The following is a 21,861-nucleotide window of genomic DNA, read 5'->3' as shown; positions in this document are numbered from 1 at the left end:
GGTGGTTTGGTGCAGTGTCAGCAGTGATGTAGGAGTTACTGAACCATTGCAGTAAAGAGGGAGCTGTGGGCAAAGCTTGCGATATAGTCGTCCATCTACGTCCCAACCCTCACCTGTGGGACTATGGGTAGTGACCAAAAGAATAAGCGGCCAAAATGAGTTTCCTTTGTGGGGTGGCTGGGCTCAGCCATAAGCCCCTTTTACACTGCCAGATTTTCTGCGAATGTTGGGCCGCTTTGCCGGCCAGCTGCGAGCGTTTAGACTCACAGAGCCGGATTGGCAAGTTGATCTGAGGTGCCCAATTTTCCGCCTCATAGGGTAGTCATATTGGCAGAACCCTTTTAGTTTAAAAAGACTGAGGTGGCCTTCCGCAACGGGAGGGACTGTTGAAGACTTGTGGGAGGAGCTGTTGATGACGCCGCACGTGCGACCCACTGGCGGTGGATAAACAGGAAACAGCTGATAGCAGGAATTAGCAAGCAGCTAGTAGCAAGAGGGAAACACAAACCTGACAGACACTGTAAAGATGAGCAACTGGGGAGACAAGGAATTGCGCGCCCTCCTTGCCCTCGCAAACGAAGAAGCCATTAACCGTCAGATGACAGGAACGGTGAAGAACGGGCCGACTTACAAAGAATTGCCGAAGGACTGACCAGCTGCGGCTTCCCTCCCATGTCACTGTTTACATCACACGCTGAGCTACACGTTTTGTTACTTGCTCATGCCCCCCATTGCCCCAAAAAAGGCACATTCTGTATAAACAAACGTAGGTAGGCGGCATTTTGCCGCACTCCCCAATTTTGTTTTTATACTGCCAATGGTGAAAGAAGACTGATTGGGCTTTCCTGCTAATTTGCACAATTCCTGTTTTAAAAGGGCTATAGAGACATAGAGATAGAGTAAGGAGTTCAGACATCCAGGGGGAGCTCAGAGTAGAGCCGCTGCTCCTCCTCCAGTTGAGGTGGTTCAACATCTAGGTGGTTCAACATCTGATCAGAATCCTCCTGGGCGCCTCCTGTTAGAAGTTTCCAGGCACGTCCAACTGGTAGGATAGACCCCAATACACTAGCCCATTCACATTCCTGGGATGGCATATGCAGTCGCTGTGTCACGCCCCCTCTATGTGATACCAATGCTGGAGGCAACCTTTGGTGTCTATGGGAGATGAGATATAAGACACACTGGGCTTTCAAGTAACTAAATTGAATTAAACTGAAAATGTCTGTAGCAATATTTGACATTAAATGCCAATATACACCTGCCCCGAACACATCACATCAAAATATATGCCCCTATTATTTTCTAAGTAAAACCCTGCACCAGTGGCAGCGTACACGTATCAGCTTTCATGGATGCACCGCTCCATGGCACTTAATGCCACTGCTCTATTTCCAGCCTCGCCGCCAAATTAAATGCATTTTCTCCCACTCGCTTTCTTCTTGTAGGCTACATACCAGCTCGCATAGCAACTCTTTTTCTCTGCTCCTATGGCAGCTTGACTGCTCCCCTCACCATGGATGTATAAAGAGAACTCTGAACTCTGTCTTGTGTGACAAAGAATGGATGAGGAGAGACTCCTTGTTGATCCCGAGCTAAACGACCCACAATCCCTTCCTTATGAAGACAATAGCCAAAAAGATACTTATTTTTACCCAAAACATGATGTGTATTGTAAACTACCCAAGTAGCTTTGTTGCCATGAAAATTTATGTTAACCAATGTGGCACTGATTTGGGAATTCAGGGCCAATGGCAATTTGCCTCTGATCTGTGGGGCTTTTGTTTGGGAACTCTGAAAAATGTTGGGGAGCAAAAAATCAGGGCTAAAGTCGTGTATTGTGAACTAGGCATTGCTCAAAAAAACTTAGTCTAAGGACACAACTATGCGCATTAGTACCTTAAGAAACATTTATTTTCACTGTCATATCATAGGTAGCAGAATTTTCCCATGACTAACAAAACAGAATTTTTCTGTTGCTATGATAATTCAGGACAGCTGAGCCTGTGGGACCTGGAGGCGTGTAGCGTCTTGTCTGTGCTCTCCCTGGATGCACATGTCCACTGTATGAGGCTGCTTCCTGGATGCCAGGTTTCCATCCTGCTCGGTCTCAGCCACAGCCCCGCCCTCATCAGCGTCAGGGCAACATCCAGGACTGTCAGCTCAGCAACTCAAGTCCCTAAAGATGAAGACCTGTTTGGAGAGTCCAGCAGCAGTGAGGAAGAGGAGGAAGACTCCTGAAAATTCAACGTTTTACACCTCCTTATATATATAATATTTTTGCAGTCCTTGTTGAGCTTTTTATCAAGTGGTCTCCCTGATGTGTTTGAAATTAATTATTATAATTTGAATTTCTCTTTAACTAACCCTCCAAATTCAATGTAAAATCACCAATATTTTTTTGTTGTGATTGCATCCTTTCAGGATCTCTGTGAGTTGATCAAAAAATGTATCACTTGCTGAAGGGGGTCTGTATGCACAGATGATAATGAATGACATTTGTTGGGACTGTTTGTTATTTTAGTTGCAGTGTTTACTACTTTGAACACAATGCGTTCATGTTCAATGCAATTTAACAATTGAATTTTCACATATATCACGTTCCCAAAGGTCTGTCTCATCGAAAACACTGACATCCCAGAAACATAAATGCACTGCTAAAAAAAAATTAAGGGAACACTTAATTGTCACGGTAAAACACCAAGTGAGTTAAACTTCAGGGATATCATTCTGTCCATTTAGGAAGCACAACTGATTGTGAATCAGTTTCACCTGCAGTCCAGTTGTCTACAATATAGCACTTAAGAACAGCTGCAATGGTGAGGCAAAAGTAAGACAACCCCCCAAAATTGGGGGGGAATTGTTTTGCATGTGGTGGCCACATCTTTCCTGACTGATTCTTCTCTAGTTTTGTTTTCTGCTAGTGTCCTTGTCACTACTGGTAGCATGAGGCGGTACCTGCAGCCCAATCAGGTTGCACAGGTAGTCCAGCTCCTCCAGGATGTCACATCCATACGTGCAGTAGCAAGAAGGTTTGCTGTGTCTCCCAGCACAGTCTCAAGGACATGGAGGAGATACTAGAAGACCAGCTGTTAGACGAGGAGAGCTAGACAGGGCTGTAGAAGGGCATCTACCCAGCAGCAGGACCAGTATTTGCTCCTTTGTGTGAGGAGGAACAGGAGGAGCACTGCCAGAGCCCTACAAAATGACCTCCAGCAGGCTAGTGGTGTGCATGTTTATGATCAAACTGTCAGAAACAGACTCCATAAGGGTGGCATGAGGGCCCAACATCCTCTAGTGGGACCTGAGCTCACAGCCCAGCACCGTGCAGCACAATTGGTATTCACCAGAGAACACCAGAATTGGCAGGTCCACCAGTGGCACCCTGTTGTCTTCACAGATGAGAGCAGGTTCACAGCGAGCACATGTGACAGGCAATAAAAAGTCTGGAGACGCCATGGTGAATGCTATGCTGCCTGTAACATCATCCAGCATGACTGGTTTGGCAGTGGGTCAGTGATGGTCTGAGGAGGCATATCCTTTGAGGGTCACACAGACCTCCATGTCATAGCCAACGGTACCTTGACTGCTGGTAGGTACTAGGATAAAGTCCTCAGAGCAACTGTCAGACCTTACGCTGGTGCAGTGGGCCCTGGATTCCTCCTGGTGCAGGACAATGCCCCGCCTCATGTGGCCAGAGTGTGTAGGCAGTTCCTGGATGATGAAGGCATTGATGCCATTGACTGGCCCTCTTGATCCTTTGACCTAAATTCAACTGAGCACCTATGGGACGTTATGTATCAGTGTGTCCAATGCCACCAAGTATTCCCCAGGCCACCATCCACTGACTCATCAGGAGCATGCCCAGACATTGTTGGGATTACAGACAGGCACATTGGGGTCATACACATTACTGAGCCACATTATGAGTTGCTGTGATAAAATTCATGCAGGTTGGATCAGCCTGTGATTTCAATGCTTTGATTTCGGTGTGATTTTGAACCCAGCCCTCAGTGGGTTGATGATTTTGGTTTCTATTGACCGTTGATGCATCATTTTGTTCTCAACAAATTATGCAATGTACATCAGTAAAGATTTTCAACTTGAATAATTCATTCATTAAGATCTAATGTGTGATTTATGTGTTCCCTTGATTTATTGAGCCGTGTGCTTTAGCTGGAGTAAACAGCTGTATCCATGTTGATGGCGGACCAGGTATGGTTGTAACCAAGAAGGAATGACCTGAGGCATATATGAAATTTCATAGCTTCATGAAGAAGTGTGATTTTTTTACAAACAAAAAACTGATAATACAGGTTAATGTAAAATCTTTGTGATACCTCATTAAATTGTAGAGCTGTGTAGATGATCCTTGGCCCAAGACACATTAGCTACACGCAGTTGAGACAATGTGGCCATATGTGGCCCAGACCACCACCAAATGTGATCTGAGCGATCAGAACTCAAGAGGCATTGAGGACACATTTTGATGCATTCACACCTGTACTCAGAGCTATTCACTTGTGATTCGATCACTCTGGACACATGTTAATGCAAAGTGTAACCAGGGCCTTACTTGCCACCTCTGCCTGGCCTCGCATAAGAAGATGAAAATGAATGGAGGGTTTAATAGATTGTCTCAATTTGTAATTCTTCACTCTAATTGTTATACCTTGTCGTAACTTAAAGTTTGAAACATTGCTATGTGTAGTAAGTAAATAAGGGTACTTTATCTCAAAAATTCAGAGTTGTAAACACAGAAATTCAGCAAGCTATAGATGTTGAGGAATAAAAAGTACTATGACCATCCCTGATATTTAACTGAGAAAGTCCAGATCTGAGTTAGACAACAAATTAATCAACTGTTGTTCACTTTTTAAAGTGTTAATTGTAATGTTTAAGTGCCTACCAAAATGTCTTCTCACCACTTCAAGGCCCTTTAGGACCTTTGCGTGATGACTGTTTGAAAGGTTGTAGATGGCCTCTGGTTCTCACTGCATGGTTATGACACAAGGAGGCACTTGTACTAGAGTTTATCAGTCAGCCAGTCATGTGGAGCAGTTCTAATATTTACATTAGGCTACAAAATGGGTTTAGTGTCCTGTGGTATTATAATTCTGCTAAGTTATAACATTGAGTAATGGCCAGAAAAGTGTTTTTGCAGAACACTAAGATGTCACAGTGGAGCTGGCCTTTGACCTTTTGTATGTAAAATGTCATCACTTCATCATTTTATCCTATTAGACATTTGTCTAAATGTTTTTTCATGTATGAATTCTTGAGATATGGCCAAAAACATGTATTGTGAGGTCACAGTGACCTTGACCTCTGACCACCAAATTGTATTCAGTTCATCCTTGACCCAAAGTGAACGTTTGTGCCAAAGTTGAAAAAATTCCACGTTGTTCTTGAGATATTGCACTCACAAGAACGAGACCGATGCAAGGTGACATTGACCTTGACCTTTGACTACCAAATCTAATCAGTTTATTGTTGAGTCCAAGTAAACGTTTGTGTGAAATTTGAAAAAAAATCCCTTACGTTGTACTTGAGATATCAATTTCACAAGAATGAGACAGATGCAAGGTCACATTAACCTTGATCTATGACCACCAAAATCTAATCAGTCCAAGTGGATGTTGTTGCCAAATTTGAAGAAATTCCATCAAGGCGTTCGCAATATTGTGTTTACGAGATTGGGATGAACAGACTACCCGAAAACATAATGCCTCTGGTCACAGCTAATACCGGCGCTGGGACAGTAAAAAAAATAATAATGTGAAGTGTAAAAAAACAATCTTGGCTTAGTAGTGCAGCAGACTGTACTGGCCGGATTCAAACAGTGCATACTTCCACTGAAGGAGAAAAGAGACCTGAAAGTAACTGAATGACTATACTTTGTTTTAATGAATATAAAAAGAAATGTACACAATAGTGATAGTGAACCAGTGAAAACATTGAGTCCACAAACGTGACATCTTATTCCAGTGTCCAATCAACAATCATCTCCTCAATTAAATATCAATCTCTTGTAAACATATGTGTAGGTTATTCTCTATGAACCATTATTGTAGGGAGACAGACACTGATTTCAAATAACTGCATACAATGAAGATAGTTAAAATAAAGACAAAAAATAGTTTGGCCAAAATTGCAGAAAACAATAACCATTAGCAGGTATACCTTATTTTTAACTAGGACTTTGTCCAGAATGAAAAGGGAGTATTAACCTAAAGATGCTTCCATTTTTTCCTCGTACGTCAAAATAACAAAAGTCTCACATAAAGCAAAAACACTTGAGAAAGATGGCAGCTTCAAGCTGATGATTTTTGCAGCAGCTGGACTCCCTATAGACTACAGTACAGTTACAGCCACTGGGAACAACCAGTGATGTAACAGCACAAGTTCAATCACAACTTGTCCATGATTAATAATAAGCGCTGCTACTAATGGTGTTCGATTGTGCTCTTACAACATCACGAGTACTGTTATCAACTACGGCTGATAGTCCTAACCCTCAGGCTGAAGACATCTCCCAGACGAGTGAGGGGTGACTGAAGACAGGTCACTACCTGGACCTGCGGTCTTTTCTGTTTTTGTCTAGGCTTTTGTCCATGGTCTTTTCGTTGTCCCCTCTGCATTTGGGGCAGTACCACTTGCCCTTGGGTTTGTAGGTCAGCCCCACACAGGAGAAGTGGAACCACTCAATGGGACATTGGTCATTGTCGCAGCCGATCATCTCGCCGTATGACACCTGCTCGCAAAGGCAGTAGGTGGGCTCGTTGGGGTCGATTGCGAAGTCAACCGGAGAGGCGTCTCGCTCCTGTTTGGCCTTGCGCTTTTTCTTTTTCGCAGACTTGGACTTCTTCTCTCGGGGCTGAGGGATGGACAGCTCCTCCACAGGGTCGTCCACCAGAGAGCCGTTGGCTGACGGGTGGCTGGAGTCGCGGCTTTCGCTGTTGCGCTGGCGTCGTGGGCGGCGGGCCGAGGTGCGTTCAGGGGCTGGGGTATCCTGGACATTGGTGCGCCGCTCTGTTGTGAGCCGCTCGGCCTCGCTGGGTTCCTGGAGGCAGAGGGAGTGAGAGTCCATCTGGCGGGAGCGGTTCTCCACCAGCTCCGTCATCTGGGTCACTACGTGGATCTTCTCATCGCCCAGTTCCTGGCTGATGATGAGTGCTCTCTGCAGCTGGATCTGCAGCCGCTTTCTCTGAGCCGCATCCTGCTCACCTTTGTACTTCTCAAACACTTCATCCACCTCCTTCAGCACCTCTGCAAAGTAGGATACAAAGACAACGATTTTCAAATTGTTGAATGAATCAAGATTGAGTGAATATTTTACACATTTAGAAAATAATAAATAGAATAACAATGATAACAGATAAGCAAGAGTTGAGAAAGTTTTTAAGTCCTCCTCCACTCTATGGCCCCTTTTACGCTGTCTCTTCAAAGCAGGGATTTCTCGCCATTATGCCAACTTGCAGCTCTATATAAAAGGTACAATAATGAAATGGGGGGACAGAGTTGCTTCACCTTAAAGGCAACATCAGAGGTTGTAACAGCCAAAACAATATCTGACATGGCATGTCTAGAAGGGACCTTTTAGTGGGAATGTTTTTTTGTTTTCCTGATTTTATTTAAAGCTCATCAAATTGATAAAAGAGCATATAAAGTCTGCTAAGAATGAATCAAAGCTAAGGATAATCAATGCATGATTTAAGTATTTTATTAATTATATGGCTAAATGTTCTCAACAGTTTCAATATGGAAAACTCGTATTTATTTCTATGCTGGCATGTCTGGTCATATCAGCTAATTTTTACCTCATTATAGAGATATAAATATAGTGTATATGTGCTGAAAAATGTACAGTACAAAGACACTTTCTCACTAAATGGTGGAGGTTATTTAGATACTGTGTCTCCATTACTTAAACTGATCAGTGTGAGCTCCTGGAGCTCCTGGACAGTCTGTGGCGGTACTTGGCTGCGTTGGATGCACCAATACCTTATGTCCCATAGGTGCTCAATTTAATTTAGGTCAGAGGATCAAGAGGTCCAGTCAATGGCATCAATGCCTTCATCATCCAGGAACTGCCTACACACTCTGGCCACATGAGGCGGGGCATTGTCCTGCACCAGGAGGAACTCAGGGCCCACTGCACCAGCGTAAGGTCTGACAGTTGCTCTGAGGATTTCATCCTGGTACCTAACAGCAGTCAGAGTACTGTTGGCTATGACATGGAGGTCTGTGCGACCCTCCAAGGATATGCCTCTCCAGACCATCACTGACCCACCGCCAAACCGTTGATGCTGGATGATGTTACAGGCAGCATAATGTTCACCACAGCGTCTCCAGACTCTTTCACGTCTGTCACATGTGCGCAGTGTGAACCTGCTCTCATTTGTGAAGAGAACAGAGTGTCAGTGGTGGACCTGCCAATTCTGTTGTTCTATGGCAAATGCCAATCAAGCTGCACGGTGCTGGGCTGTGAGCACAGGTCCCACTGGAGGATGTCAGGCCCTCATGCCACCCTTATGGAGTCTGTTTCTGACAGTGTGGTCAGAAGCATGCAAACCAGTAGCCTGCTGGAGGTCATTTTGTAGGGCTCTGGCAGATACCAGTCCTGCTACTGGGTTGATGCCCTCTTACGGCCCTGTCCAGCTCTCCTTGTGTAACAACCTGTCTCCTGGTGTCTCCTCCATGTCCTTGAGACTGTGCTAGGAGACATAGCAAACCTTCTCGCAACTGCACATATGGATGTGACATCCTGGAGGAGCTGGACTACCTGTGCAACCTGATTGGGCTGCAGGTACCGCCTCATGCTACCAGTAGTGACAAGGTTGACAAGGTGAAACTCATTCACAATCACTTGTGCTAATCACTTCTAACTGACTTGGTGTTATACTGTGACCATTACGTGCACAAATCACTAAACCAAGTCAACATGTGTAGGTAAACCCTTCTTTAAAACATTACAGCAAAAATGCTGCTCATTTCATAGCCACTACAGTGCATTTCTTATGTTTAATTTACCGTACAATACTGAAAAATATTGAGCTTTGTTTACTGGAGTATAGGCTAAATGTGATTTACAGTTTTACACTTTCCTATTCATTGTGGATGATTAAACATGTGAACATGTGAACATAATCTTTTCACCCCATGGGTATCAGATGAAGTAGGAAAAAAAGGTATCAAATCAAGTACTCTATTGGTATCAGTATCACTTGAAAGCTACTGGTGTTGGTACTGGTATTAATTTTTTTTTAAACAATTACGAACTCTTGGGCTGGACTAAACATTAATTCATATTGATATTGCGATATGAGACAAAATATCGTCTTATATTTTGGATATCCCAAAATCGTGTTGTCTTTTCCTGGTTTTAAAGGCTGCATTACAGATGTAATGATGTACATTTTAGGACTTACCAGACTGTTCTATTATTTGCCTCTACCCACTTAGTCATTATATCCACATTACTGGTGATTATTTATCCAAAATGTTATTGTGTAAATCAATATAAATATCAATATCGAAGTATTTGGTCAAAAATATTGTGAGGCTCAATGTTTTCCACATCACCCAGCCCCAATTTAACACTGTTAGTGCCTATATTTCTTGTTCTTTAAGTTTTGAAACTTAAAGAACCTTCCTAGAAAAGTTAGAAAAAGTACAATATATTGAATAAAATAAAGAAGGGGTATGTGTAGTATAAATGTGTCAGCCTTGGAGCATCCATTTTAATGGGTTATACGAATATTCAATATGAATATTCAAGAGTATGACAGCTGCGCAAGACTGGCTCTATTGCTGACACATCCATATCCTGCTGCAAGTCTTCAACACACACAATGAACTTTGTTGAAGTGAAACTGAGGTTGGGTGTGTTTTTAGAAGCAGTTTCGCCAAGAGGAGGAGGGCTGTAGTGACTGCAAGTAGTTGGATCATTTACAGAGTTTTACTAATGGATCAAAAGATCCATAAATAGATGCAACAGTTGTTATTCCCAGTTACTCAGTCCAAAACTATGTAGGCACAGCAAGATCAGGGGAACTAACAGGAGAGAACAAGTATCAATAAGGACATTGAGAACTGGACGCAGCAACGTTAACAGTATACTTCTCATTATGGGAAATAATGATGGGGTAAAAATGACCGAACAACTCTTTTTAGTGCCCTGTATGTACTGAGTCAGTCAGTTGAATGTCCGAGTGCTCATGAATCCCTGACTTTTCCGAGTCCAGGCCTCTTCCAGCCAAGGCCAATGGTGCGTTCACATGCTCCTCGGATGGTTGTTCTCCCTATTTCCATAATGTTGCAACAATATGGACGCTACGAAGAAAATGTGCTTTTGTTCTTTTTTTTTTATTGCTCAGAGCATTTAAACAACACGTTAATACTAAGAAATGGATCAGGTGAGCAAAGAAATATGAGCAGCAACTTATTTTCAGATTATTTGGCACCACATGAATGTATTTCAAGTCTGCAGAGCAGAATCATACATCGGATCGGGTACGCAACGGGTGAACCACAAGTCATGTTTTGTCTTAATTGTTTTTGCAGATTTGGTTCTGAGTAAGCTATTTGTAACTCTGATGAATTTTGTGAGGCACAAGCCAAAGTCCTTTGTGAAAGCTTTAAAGTGAGAGGATATCGAGATGAATTATTGGACTGCCATCTCAATAAGGTATGCCAAGTTCAGTGGTCTCATTTACTAAAACCTGACTCTAGAGATACTTCTTTGCAGGGTCTTGCATTTGTATCCACCTACAGTCCTAAATCTAAGTCAGTCAAAGACATAGGGAGTAGATATTGGCACATATTGAGAAGTGACCCTCAATCTGCGAGTTCATTTTAAACTCTGCCAAGATATACTTATAGGAGCTATTCCAACTGAAGTGATTACTCAGTGAAGTCAGATTTGCCTTAGAGGCCCACAGACTTTCTGTCTTTTTTTCCCCCACCTAATTTTAGTGATCATCAAGTCTCTTCTGTAGTGGAATCAACATCATATTATGCATGCATATTCTTACTGTGATGGCCCACCAGCAGATGGAGGCATGAAATTGAATGCTTTTCAAAGTATGTAATATTCATTCATTGTGCAAAATAAGAAAAAGCATGTTGGCTGATTCTTTTCAAGCCAATATCAGCTGATACCGATGACATGCCAATATTATTGTGTATCCCTATTAATTCGTATTATGCTGGGAAAACAAGTTAAAAACCAGGATCTGTGAACATATTTGCTCTATTCGTAATCATGATCATAAATCATCTGTGGCTAGGTTCTTCAACAGTCAGAACCAGAGCTTGAGTGAGCTTCATTACATGGGCACTGAGACAGTGAAAATGCCACGGAACAATAGTAATAGAGACAAAATGCCTCCCAAAGGGATGCATATTGGATACATTTCCTGGATACCTTCATCCCAATTGGGATAAATGAATGAGGAGATTTTATTTGCTTGTTTATAACGAAGTCATTAAAATTTTTTAGGTTTTAGTGCTCTACACCATGACAATCTGTGCCATGAAACGTTTGGGCTCCTTCTTTTTGGGATGTACTTGTTGTGCTGGTTAAGATTACCTATGATTAATCCCACCTGTGGATATTGTAACATTGCCAGAATACGCGCTGAACAAGGGCATCTTGCCCGAAACATCAGATTGGCAGTATTGAAAAGTTGAATTGGAATTTTGTCCTGATCTTTACTCAATTATTACATATATTAAGGTTACAGTATCCATCTTCAGAGTTTAATCGTGAGTTGAGCGCTTTGTGTCTCATTTTTACTAATATACACTTACACATGATGACGGGTAATGCATTGAGGTAGGGGTGTGCCATATCTCAATCAATATAACACCGGTCTTTTTTAAAATTTAATATGAAATATTCATATCGTGGTATTTGCGATATTTCGACTTGTTGACATATTAACGCCATACTGTTACCCATGGTAACAACAAACACAGCTGAACGCTAAATTATTAGAGACTCTGCGGTGGTTCTAAAAAGAAAAGCAGCTTCAGTAATGTGAAATGAACTGTGGTGTCCTGAATGTTTTATGAACAGCCCCGGACTTCTCGGACTCTTTAAGCAAATGACGGCTCAGAGGGAACTCATTCAGTGGCTCCTCTGGCAGCAGCACAGCGTCTCTGCCTCTCCTGTCTCACCGTGCACACATGGGAGTCTGTGTCATCAAGTGATTTTGTCATAAACCTTTGGTAATGTAAACCTACGTGACGCTTGACGCTAAAAAAAAACTACATCTATGTGAATGTGTGATAGTTCTGGTAGCATAACAGCCTGTCACAGGTTACAGCGTGATGATTAGAGGAGAAATGGCAGAGCATGAAGGTCCAGGTGAACAAAAAACAATCATCTGTGAATTTATACATATAGATCCAAGGGTTCATTTTTTGTATTTTTGAACTTGTCATTTGTGGTAACTTACATTTTGTTGAACTATCATCATTATGTAGGGGACCCGATCTCACTCTGAGTTGCTGTTGTTTACAAACTAAAGAAATGAGAGATCATTTTTGTTTAGTTTTGCTGAATATATATAGGCAAACTATTGAAATGTAAAACTATATAACTTATATTGTTGCAATTCTATGTTATTAAATCAAAAGTAAAATATAGCTTTACTAATTTGTCATATCGTCAAGAATATCGTTATCACAAAAATACACTGAAATATTGTGATATTATTTTAGGGCCATATCACCCACCCTTACATTGAGGTGAAGTTTTGTGGGGTGTGCAGCACTGGCTGTCGAACACGCATGGACTATAACAGAGTATCACAGAGAAACTGACACCAAATTTCGCAAAAAGTATCAAAACTTGAAAGAGTCGATACTTTTACATTTATCAACTCAAAGGAACTGCTCCTGTGGGAAGAGCTGGGCCACACATCACTAATAGGGAAAACAACCAACAGGTCATGATCAGGGTCATGAAAAATAAAAAAGAAAAGAGACAGTGGGGGATACTCTAGGTTCCTCCAAAGTTGCAGAAAATACAGTGAACGGACCAGTGATGATCACACAACTGTGGAGAAAGGCGAGTAGAGACAGTGTGAAGGGAAGGAAATAGCTTTTTAGTTTTATAGTTCCTGGACTAATAAGAGGACATCCAGATAGAGACAGTATTGCAACATTAAGGATGCCAACTGCCATAAACCCTGAAGGAAGAAGAGGAGGAGGAGGCTGAGCCGCAGTGAGTTCCTGCCCACAGGAAATGACGCCAGTCAGATGTTGAAGGGGGTTGCCTAGAAGAGAAGCTATCCGGCTCTACGACTCTCACTCGACGGAGCAGAGTGAAGGAGCAGGAACCACACCAGCCATCATAGCTGTATAATCTCGCTTTTAACAATCCCATTTGAATGCGTCGTTAATTCTGTCGGTGTATGTCATATTATCTGTCGATGGTGTCGCGACACATATGGGTAACGTTAGCTGGGTGTTCCGCTGCTCACTCTGCGTCAACATAAACCATCAACGAGGATTGTTTTCACATTTAAAAAACGGCATGTTGACCATGGCAAGTGTTCACACCTCAGTGAACACGGTTTATCATCTTATGTACACCTTTATTCTACATTCTCGGCCTCGGCATACATCAAATATACTATGCAGCGTGTAATTCAAATAAATGCCCAAGTTTGTTCATTGTTTTCCCTTGTATTCGCACAATAATCCTCCGCGGAAACACCGTGGTGGGCGGCAGCGTATATCCACTGAAAAAGTTGGTATTTTATTATCACATAGTACTCATTTTTGGATTATATTGACGCCGAATTTGCCGTTGGACACCAATTATTCATAACACATGCCGTATCCGGTCATAATGTGTGTGTATGTTTGTCGAGAGACAGAAATGTCAAATTACAGAATTTTCTCATTGAGTTTGGTGTCACACACAAAACAGGACGGAGTGTATCCGGGCTATGCTAACTAACGGTTGGCTGACTTGTGTCTCTAACAACTGGCTCGTCAGTGTAATAAACCATATTTCAGACAGTCACAATACTGTTTATGGAAGTAGACAGCAACGAGGGGCGCTCGGGTTTTTGCAAAATGGGAACACAGGGCTCGCGCCTGCTCCACCATTTCAGCACACCCTGTTAGACTAACGTTAATGTTTGCCAATTGTATACACGCAGTCGGAATTAATGATAAAAACATATGAGCACATTACCTTGATACTTTGCATCAATTTCTCGAAGCAGGGAAACATTTCTTTGTATGTCCAAAGGCAGGGACTCCACACATTCCAGATAATCCTCCACATAGTTGACCAGTTGTTGCGACTTGTCGGCATTTGGATAGTGATGGCCTAACATCGTCTCTACGATGCATAGAGGCACTGAAAGAATATGGAGGAAATATGAAAAATACACTGTTAAAATCAAATGCTTGGCGACTTTGCAGCTTGTAGGGCAGTCCCAGGCAGCAGTTCACTTCAAACAAAACTCAAGCCACTGCGCATGCGGGAGTATTTTCCTTTTATGGTATTGTACAGTTTCCTCTTATTTGTCGTCACCAGAGGCGGGCCCAATTCGGTTTGCAGCATTGGGATTGGCAGAGAGTGATCTCATTATCATAAAATTTTCCCGGGAAATTAAACCAATAGGGATATTGAAAACACAGAGCTGCCATAGTGCCATTTGACCTTGCGTTTTTGTTTCATATAAGAGCACAGCAGCAGCAAGATTAAAGGCCCAATTTGTACATTTGTCATCATGTGTTATAGTCATAATGTAATTCAACATATAATAATAATCATCATCATAATCATAATCATAACTGTAACATTTAAAGATTCATAGCTACACACGGTGGTCCCACCTGTTTTACATTTCTGCTGTGCTTATTTTATGGACTTTGTTGCTTTGCTATCATCTTTGATAAACTAAATCTACCGGCACAGATGTTAAAAAACATAACCTCCTTGGCAGAGGTAACAATGTACTGCTGTGGATGGGGCAGTAGCAAAAACATATTTTGGCCACCTAGAGTAATCAGTATCAGTGTAAGCGTAGTCTGCATTAGAATATTTGCTCCGCTTTACCTTATGTACAAACCAATCAAGGCAGCAGTAGACCAGCAACTCTTAGTTCTGCTGGGTAAAATGACTATTTGTCTGTTGAGTTTGGTGGCTTTAATATAACGGCTTCAGTTATCTGTAAGAAAAGGCTGTCTGACAGCAAGGTAAAGTGGTGAAAATATTGTAGATATAGAGTACACTTAAACCGGTATTGATTTTTTTTTTTTTTTTGTGGCCTTTTCCTGGTGGGTAAAAACTAACTAATTGAGGCAGAGTTTGCTCAGCACCATTAGATTTTTTGGTATGTGATGCATGGATTTTCTACCCAGAAGTTATTGTTAATAAATTCAGTTAATAGGCAATTTCACTGCAATTACATTGCTAGGCAACAGCTTGGGTCCAGTTTGCTTCCTGTCAGCTGATGTCATTCACATACACTGCAAAACATTCAAACAAGAAACACAAAAGGACCTATTGACAATGGTTATGTTTCAAACGGTCTATATAATATACTTGTGACATCACAAATTCACAGAAATCATAATGGTTTGTTTCAAAGCACAGTTTCTTAATACAAACTGTGTGTATTGCTCTGTGGTCTGAGTGTTTTGGAGTTAATTTAGCACCTACACCTGCTTTGTTTTTAAAAACACATGGCAATCTGACTCTTCACAATATGGGACCTTTAAAGTAAAATATCAGGACAATAAAGTCTCTATACGCATTATTACTCCACTTCCATAACGTTGAGAGTCTGGAGAGATACATTTTGGGAAAAAAAAAGAGGAAAAGAGGAAGCTTCAGAGGCTGAGATGTTGTAACATTAGAAATCCCTCATTGGAGTTACTCAATGTTTACACTCGATTGTTATTATACTTTGGTGCCTTGTTCAAAAGCCAAGCTACCAGTCCACACACTGTGGTCCATGCAGGGTTTGAATCGGCCATACTATGGTTCCCAAGCCAAGTCCCTACCAGTAATAATTTGGCAGCCATTCTTGATTTTGTCTGAAGTGTTCCAAGTTGCATGCTTTTCCTTTTTTTCTTTTATGGGTACTGCAGCTGCCCTTAGAAGGTACATACTGCTGCATGCAGTATGCACATAATCAGGACAAACTACGTCATCATTACACTGTGCCCTGACCTTTGACCCTCTTGCGCTTTTATATCCGTTACCTTGGATATAAAACAAAATGCCATTTGCAGAGGTCGCCAGAGATGGAGGTCAACCCAGAGAGCTCTGTTGTTACTTTGTAATGTATGTAGCTTTGACTTTTAAGTTATAATGGCCTACATTGTAGATTCTGACATTTTTTATTCACAGCAATAAAATTACATATACATTTCTCTGCCATAGTTATTTTCCTTATGTCCTCTTGTTGTTGGTAATCTTTATAATTATTCTGTTCACTGAAAAAAAAATCTTATTCCTATTATTACTGTTTATTTGAATGATCATCAGTCATTTGAATGCACTATCATCAGTCACTGTGGCTTCTGTCAGCAGTCGACGAGCTGTCAAGCTGTCATCTGTTTGCAGCTTAGTCATTGTGACGTATCTTCCGGAGAAAGGATTGTGGGTCAGGATAGCCAGAAAAGTAAACTAGCTTGCATGGTGCTGAATGGGACTGCATACAGAAGAACATCCTGGCATTTTTGGCGACGTATGTATTGAGACATACTAAATGTTTTTTTGGCATACGAAATACTATTTTAGTATAGGTACTGGAGTTTAGTCTAGTTTTAGTCCGCGACAACAACAAAACATTTTAGTCCAGTTTTAGTCATTACTTTTAGTCCAAATGTTTTCACTTTAAATTAATTTATTTATTTTAGTCCAAATGTTTTCACTTAAAAATATTTCATTTATCTTAGTCAAATGGTTTCAATAAAAAAATATTTTATGGCTTGACTGATGACATCATCAGGACTGTAGAAAGTTCCAGAGCCACAGAAGAGACTATACAACTGTTTCCACAGGACAAGTTATTCGCCTCATCTTTGGTATTTGGTGAAGTGACCCTTTAAAGTTTGCATCATATGTACAGTACATTCGGCCTCAGTGTGGCAGCTAAGATGAGTTGGTGACTTACCCCTAATCATTTGTCAGATTCAACACTTGCTTAGTTTTCTTTGTTTCTCTTTGTCATCAGGAAGTTTTGTATTGTTTTTGTAAGATTAGTTGTAACTTTTCCTCCTACGACCCTGCGTCACAGATTTCTAATAATGCTTAGATACTGGACGCCAAGGTGGCTCCTATTTATTCCAATGGAGTTGCTGGCCCGGCAATATGCCAAAAATGTTTTCTAGCTTATGAGTTTACTTCCGCAGTATGTGGCCCACTGAAAATGCACAGTAGCATTTCTCCCACTGGCCCTGCCCGCAAGTTCCTGCTCTCATCAAAGACTTTACATTTTGATGATAGTCGATGGTAGTGGGGAAAATGCTTTCTGGGACGCAGGGGATCCCAGAAAGCATTTTCCCCACTACCATCGACTATCATCAAAATGTAAAGTCTTTGAAAAGAAAAAATATATATATATATATATAAATATATATATATATATATATATACATATATATATATATTTTTTTTTTCTTCCTGCAATATCGCAAGTGGCCACTGGGAAAAATTTGCTGCAATGCTGAGTTGCTTTTTTTTGGGGGGGCTGCCCTACATTCTCATATGAGAACATTACATTTTGGGATTGCTGCACCTTGCACTTAATTTTGCTTACCCAGACCTGTTGTCCTCATTCGTGGACACTTTTATGCACCATCTAGTGGTAGCAAGAGCACAATATACTTATCCATGGAAAAACAAGATGGCAGCCATCTCTGCCAAATCAATGTAAAGCTAATCCCAGACAAGGTACAAAACCTGTTCAGATTTTATAGCTGAAACTTGTTTATTCATGCTTGATCAAATTTAAAGTTTGATATGGCATAGGCTTCAAATTTGACCAATCTGACCAACAGGCACAAGCTAAGACCCTGTTTTTTAGAAAGCACTCATTTGAGGACATTGGAACTTTACTATGGCGTTATTGCGGCAGTTCACAGTAAGGCCAGTTAGGTGTGACAGACTGTTACTACAGACAAAAAGGACATTCCTATCTCTGAGTATGGAGCAAGGAAAAGTTATACAGAGTTACGAAATGTGATATTATGCGGCTGTAAATGGCAACTAAGCAAAAATAAATCAAGCAGGAACAGAGCTGATAGTCTATATTTTTGCAAATTCCTGCCAAAGTCTTTCATTTTAAACACTCACATTGTAAAATATAGCAGGCCTATTTTTCATTTATTTATATTCTCTATTCTTTGGTCTATGCACCAAAACACCAGAGCAAATTCCTTGTGTGTGAAAACCTACTTGGCACTAAACCAAATTCAGATTCTGACAGTGAACGTGTTTAGGTACATTCAAAGCACTTCAAGGGCGTTTGCTGTCCACTCAGTCACGAGGCTGAGGTGAGAACCTCAGAAACCAGGTCCTTCCTTTAGGCTGCTTACGTTAGGGGAGCTCATAATTAAACAGTGACACAGTGAACCGTGTGTGTGTGTGTGTGTGTGTGTGTGTGTGTGTGTGTGTGTGTGTGGACTTATTTCCTCTTTCTGTGTCACATGCAGTCAGGAAATGTCCTCAGTATTCTGTTGGTCTTTTCTACACTATTTTGTCCCTTGTTTTTATTCATACTATTAACCTTTACATATTTTAAACATTTTATTGTTCCTGTTATTAATTATTAGTTGTGCAAAATTCTATTTATAATTGTCTTTTTTTAATTGTTGTTACTTTTTTGTCTGTACTATTTTAAACTTGCTCTGTGAAGCACTTTTGGCTGCATGGTTGTACGAAAGGTGCAGCATAAACAGCAACATTAAGCCTAATCATATTACTACATTACAACTATCATTTACTGCTACTACAGTTGAACATTCCTTGTCCTTTTCCTACTAAAACAGATGTTACTAGCTCTTCAACTATACTACCACCACTACTACTATTATTACCAGCTCTGTACTACAGCAATAATATAATTAATTACTATTACTATGACAACTAATACTACTGTACTGCTATTAAACTACTAATACTTCTACTACTACTACTACTACTATTATACTGCTAACCCAAATACACTACTAAAAACATCACTTCCACTATTTTAGCACTACTACTCCAACTGCAAATACTACCACTCTACCTACTACTATTACTACTATGACCACTGCCACTAATAGTCCTACTATAACTACTACTACTAGTACTACTGTAAGTGCTGCTGCCCCTATCACTCGTCATATACTCAATGGTAGAATATGTTTGCTACATTAGACTGCTATTCCACTACATCAGAGGCAAATATTTTACTTTTTAATTCACCTCATTTTTCTGATAGCTTTGGTTACTAGTTACCTGGCAGAGTTACATTGTTAACATGAGATATGAATCAACTACTTAAACTAAGTATGATATATTATTATTATTACAGGTTAAGCTACCCAGCAGTATATAAAGTAACCCTACTGGCACCGGATGTCAATGTGATGTCAGAAAGACACTGGACTCTTACAGCAGACAGACGGTAAATTTTGGTTTGAAAGAAAAGCAAGTCATGATATTTTTATATGTCTAATGACGTTAAATTTTACATTGTGTGGGTGTTAACACTATGATGTTTTCCAGACGTTTGGTTTTGCTCTCCATACCTTACAACTAGCGAATTTGGGAATCCTAGGATAGCAAAGGAATGGCCCAATCCCACTCCTCTTGCCTAAATCTAACCAATCTCAGCAACGAAGGCAACGAGTACCATCCAGTCATGGGGAGAGTAGCGTGGGTCTTTCCTTCATAAATGTGCTTAGGACTCAATGTTAATATTCTACGTTAAGATGATGTTGGCATGAGAAGTTTGGAAGAAGTTGGATTGTGATTACTTAACAACACAACTTAAAACCAACAAAATATCAACGTCTTGACATTGAATTGTGTTCACCTGACATCACAACTGTGGAGAACGTCACAACCTAAATTCATCCAAATATCAATGTTGAATGACGTTGGTGGCCAGCTGGGAATGTAAAGTAGCTCCACTGTTACCAGCTGCGCCATTAAAGAGATGGACACATGAATGCACCACTGATTATAATCTATTAATACACTACACATTAATCTAAAATGGGGTATAATGTATAATAAGTACTTTTAATTTTGATACTTTATGTATTTGATGCTAATCCTTTGTACTTTTACGTAAGTAAGATTGTGAAAGCAGGACTTTTTCATGTGAGAATATTTCTACACTGCAGTATTGGCACTTTACATAAAAGATCTGAATACCTCTGTCACCACTGCATACTACTACAACTACTATTAGTACAATACTTGCCAATATTACTGCTATATTAACTACTACATTACTACAGCTGGGCCTACCTACACTATGACATATCAGTTTTACTGTTATGCCCACAATTACACTTCTGCTGCTATAAAGTGCCACTACTGCTAGTTTTACCACCATTACTACAACTAGAATTCTGACTGCTGCCAGCACTACTACAGCCTCTAGGCTTTTTTACAGTTGAAGTGTGTCTCCATGCATGGCACAAGGAAGCCTACAGCCACTTTGTTACTTCAGTTAAATGTTTGTGATGTTGGTAGTTGAGATGCAGCCATGGTAAATGCGGTAATAACACGGGACCTAAATCACATGAACACAGACATTGAGTAGGTCTGATCTGTGTGCGGTCATTCCGGTTTGGTAAAGGTTTCGTTTCTGGTGGAAAAAAATAACATGCGACCTTTCGCTCCGCTTTTAGGCAACGAGCTCCCTCCCTGCTGTCACATTATTTTCGTTTCCTGGGTATTGCTATCCGATGGCAAATTTCAAAGAAGCAACACTGGCGCTTCCGGTTGGTGCTTTCAAAATAAAATTACCAACCTTCACCACTGAGAAATGAAGTGAACAGTGGCCTTTCTGCATATTCAAAATGGTTTCAAACAAATAAATTGGCATTAAATGTAATAAATAAAAAAAATCTAATGTTATGATATTTGCAGGGAAGATTAATCATAATTAGGAAGTAACAAAATTCTATATTGATGGTGAATAAAAAACATCAATAAGATCACTTTTGTTTGCAATAATGTTACAAAATCTCCTGGAATTATTAGGAAAAAAATGTCCTTTATTACATCCATCTTGAATTTTAACATTATATTACAGTCTGATATATCCATACCTTACTGATTGTAACTTCTCCTCATTTCTTGAAATATAACGTATTGTCTATTTATGATATTGACATTCTTCAAATATGTACTTTTTTTTTCAAAACAAAGTATATGAAAACAGACTTACCAGAAAGTTTTTTATTACTTTTATTTTTATTTAACTAGACAAACAGATAACCTTTACCTACCAGTGTATGGGACATCCATATGTGTAGTTTATGCTCTCCTTTCGGTGAGGTCCTTAGAAAAGCCCATTGTGAGTTTCTACCTCACCTGCACATGTAAACTGTTTAATTTCACTTTTCCATGTTGTTTTTTCATCTAAATGTGCAGTGTTAAACTTGAAATCGCTATAGCGCATCAGTGTGCCTCTTATGACACATGATGACCAGTGAGGAATCTTAACACCACACGCTATTATAGTAATATTATAGATGATATTAATTATAGTAATAGTTTGATCATTTTCATCAACCACCTCTGTTTATTATAGATTAGCCTATTCTTATTTCAATACAATTCAAGGAATTATATTATACATTAATACATTATTAAAA

General features: G+C 40.4%; 2 protein-coding genes across 2 annotated transcripts in view; one reads left to right on the top strand and one right to left on the bottom strand.

Moving 5' to 3' along the window:
- Positions 1 to 4,067, top strand: part of LOC126404723 (uncharacterized) — a 41,152-nt gene extending 37,085 nt beyond the window's left edge. Inside the window, exon 30 of the mRNA XM_050068104.1 lies at positions 1,991 to 4,067. Within this exon, the coding sequence (XP_049924061.1) occupies positions 1,991 to 2,238 (248 nt within the window). The 3' untranslated portion in view covers positions 2,239 to 4,067. The remainder of the gene's footprint in view (positions 1 to 1,990) is intronic.
- Positions 4,068 to 5,877: 1,810 nt separating this feature from the next.
- On the bottom strand, positions 5,878 to 14,494 carry ing2 (inhibitor of growth family, member 2). Its single transcript, XM_050067901.1, has 2 exons — positions 14,213 to 14,494; positions 5,878 to 7,266 (listed from the first exon to the last, which is right to left on the bottom strand). Exons 1-2 carry the CDS (start codon positions 14,355 to 14,357, stop codon positions 6,566 to 6,568), a joined length of 846 nt encoding a protein of 281 aa, XP_049923858.1. The 5' UTR covers positions 14,358 to 14,494; the 3' UTR covers positions 5,878 to 6,565.
- Positions 14,495 to 21,861: the final 7,367 nt, after the last annotated feature.

Source organism: Epinephelus moara, chromosome 17 (assembly GCF_006386435.1).
Source record: "Epinephelus moara isolate mb chromosome 17, YSFRI_EMoa_1.0, whole genome shotgun sequence".
Classification (NCBI taxonomy): Eukaryota; Metazoa; Chordata; class Actinopteri; order Perciformes; family Serranidae; genus Epinephelus; species Epinephelus moara.
Note: the sequence above shows the minus strand (reverse complement) of the source record. Positions and strands in the feature narration are given on the sequence as shown.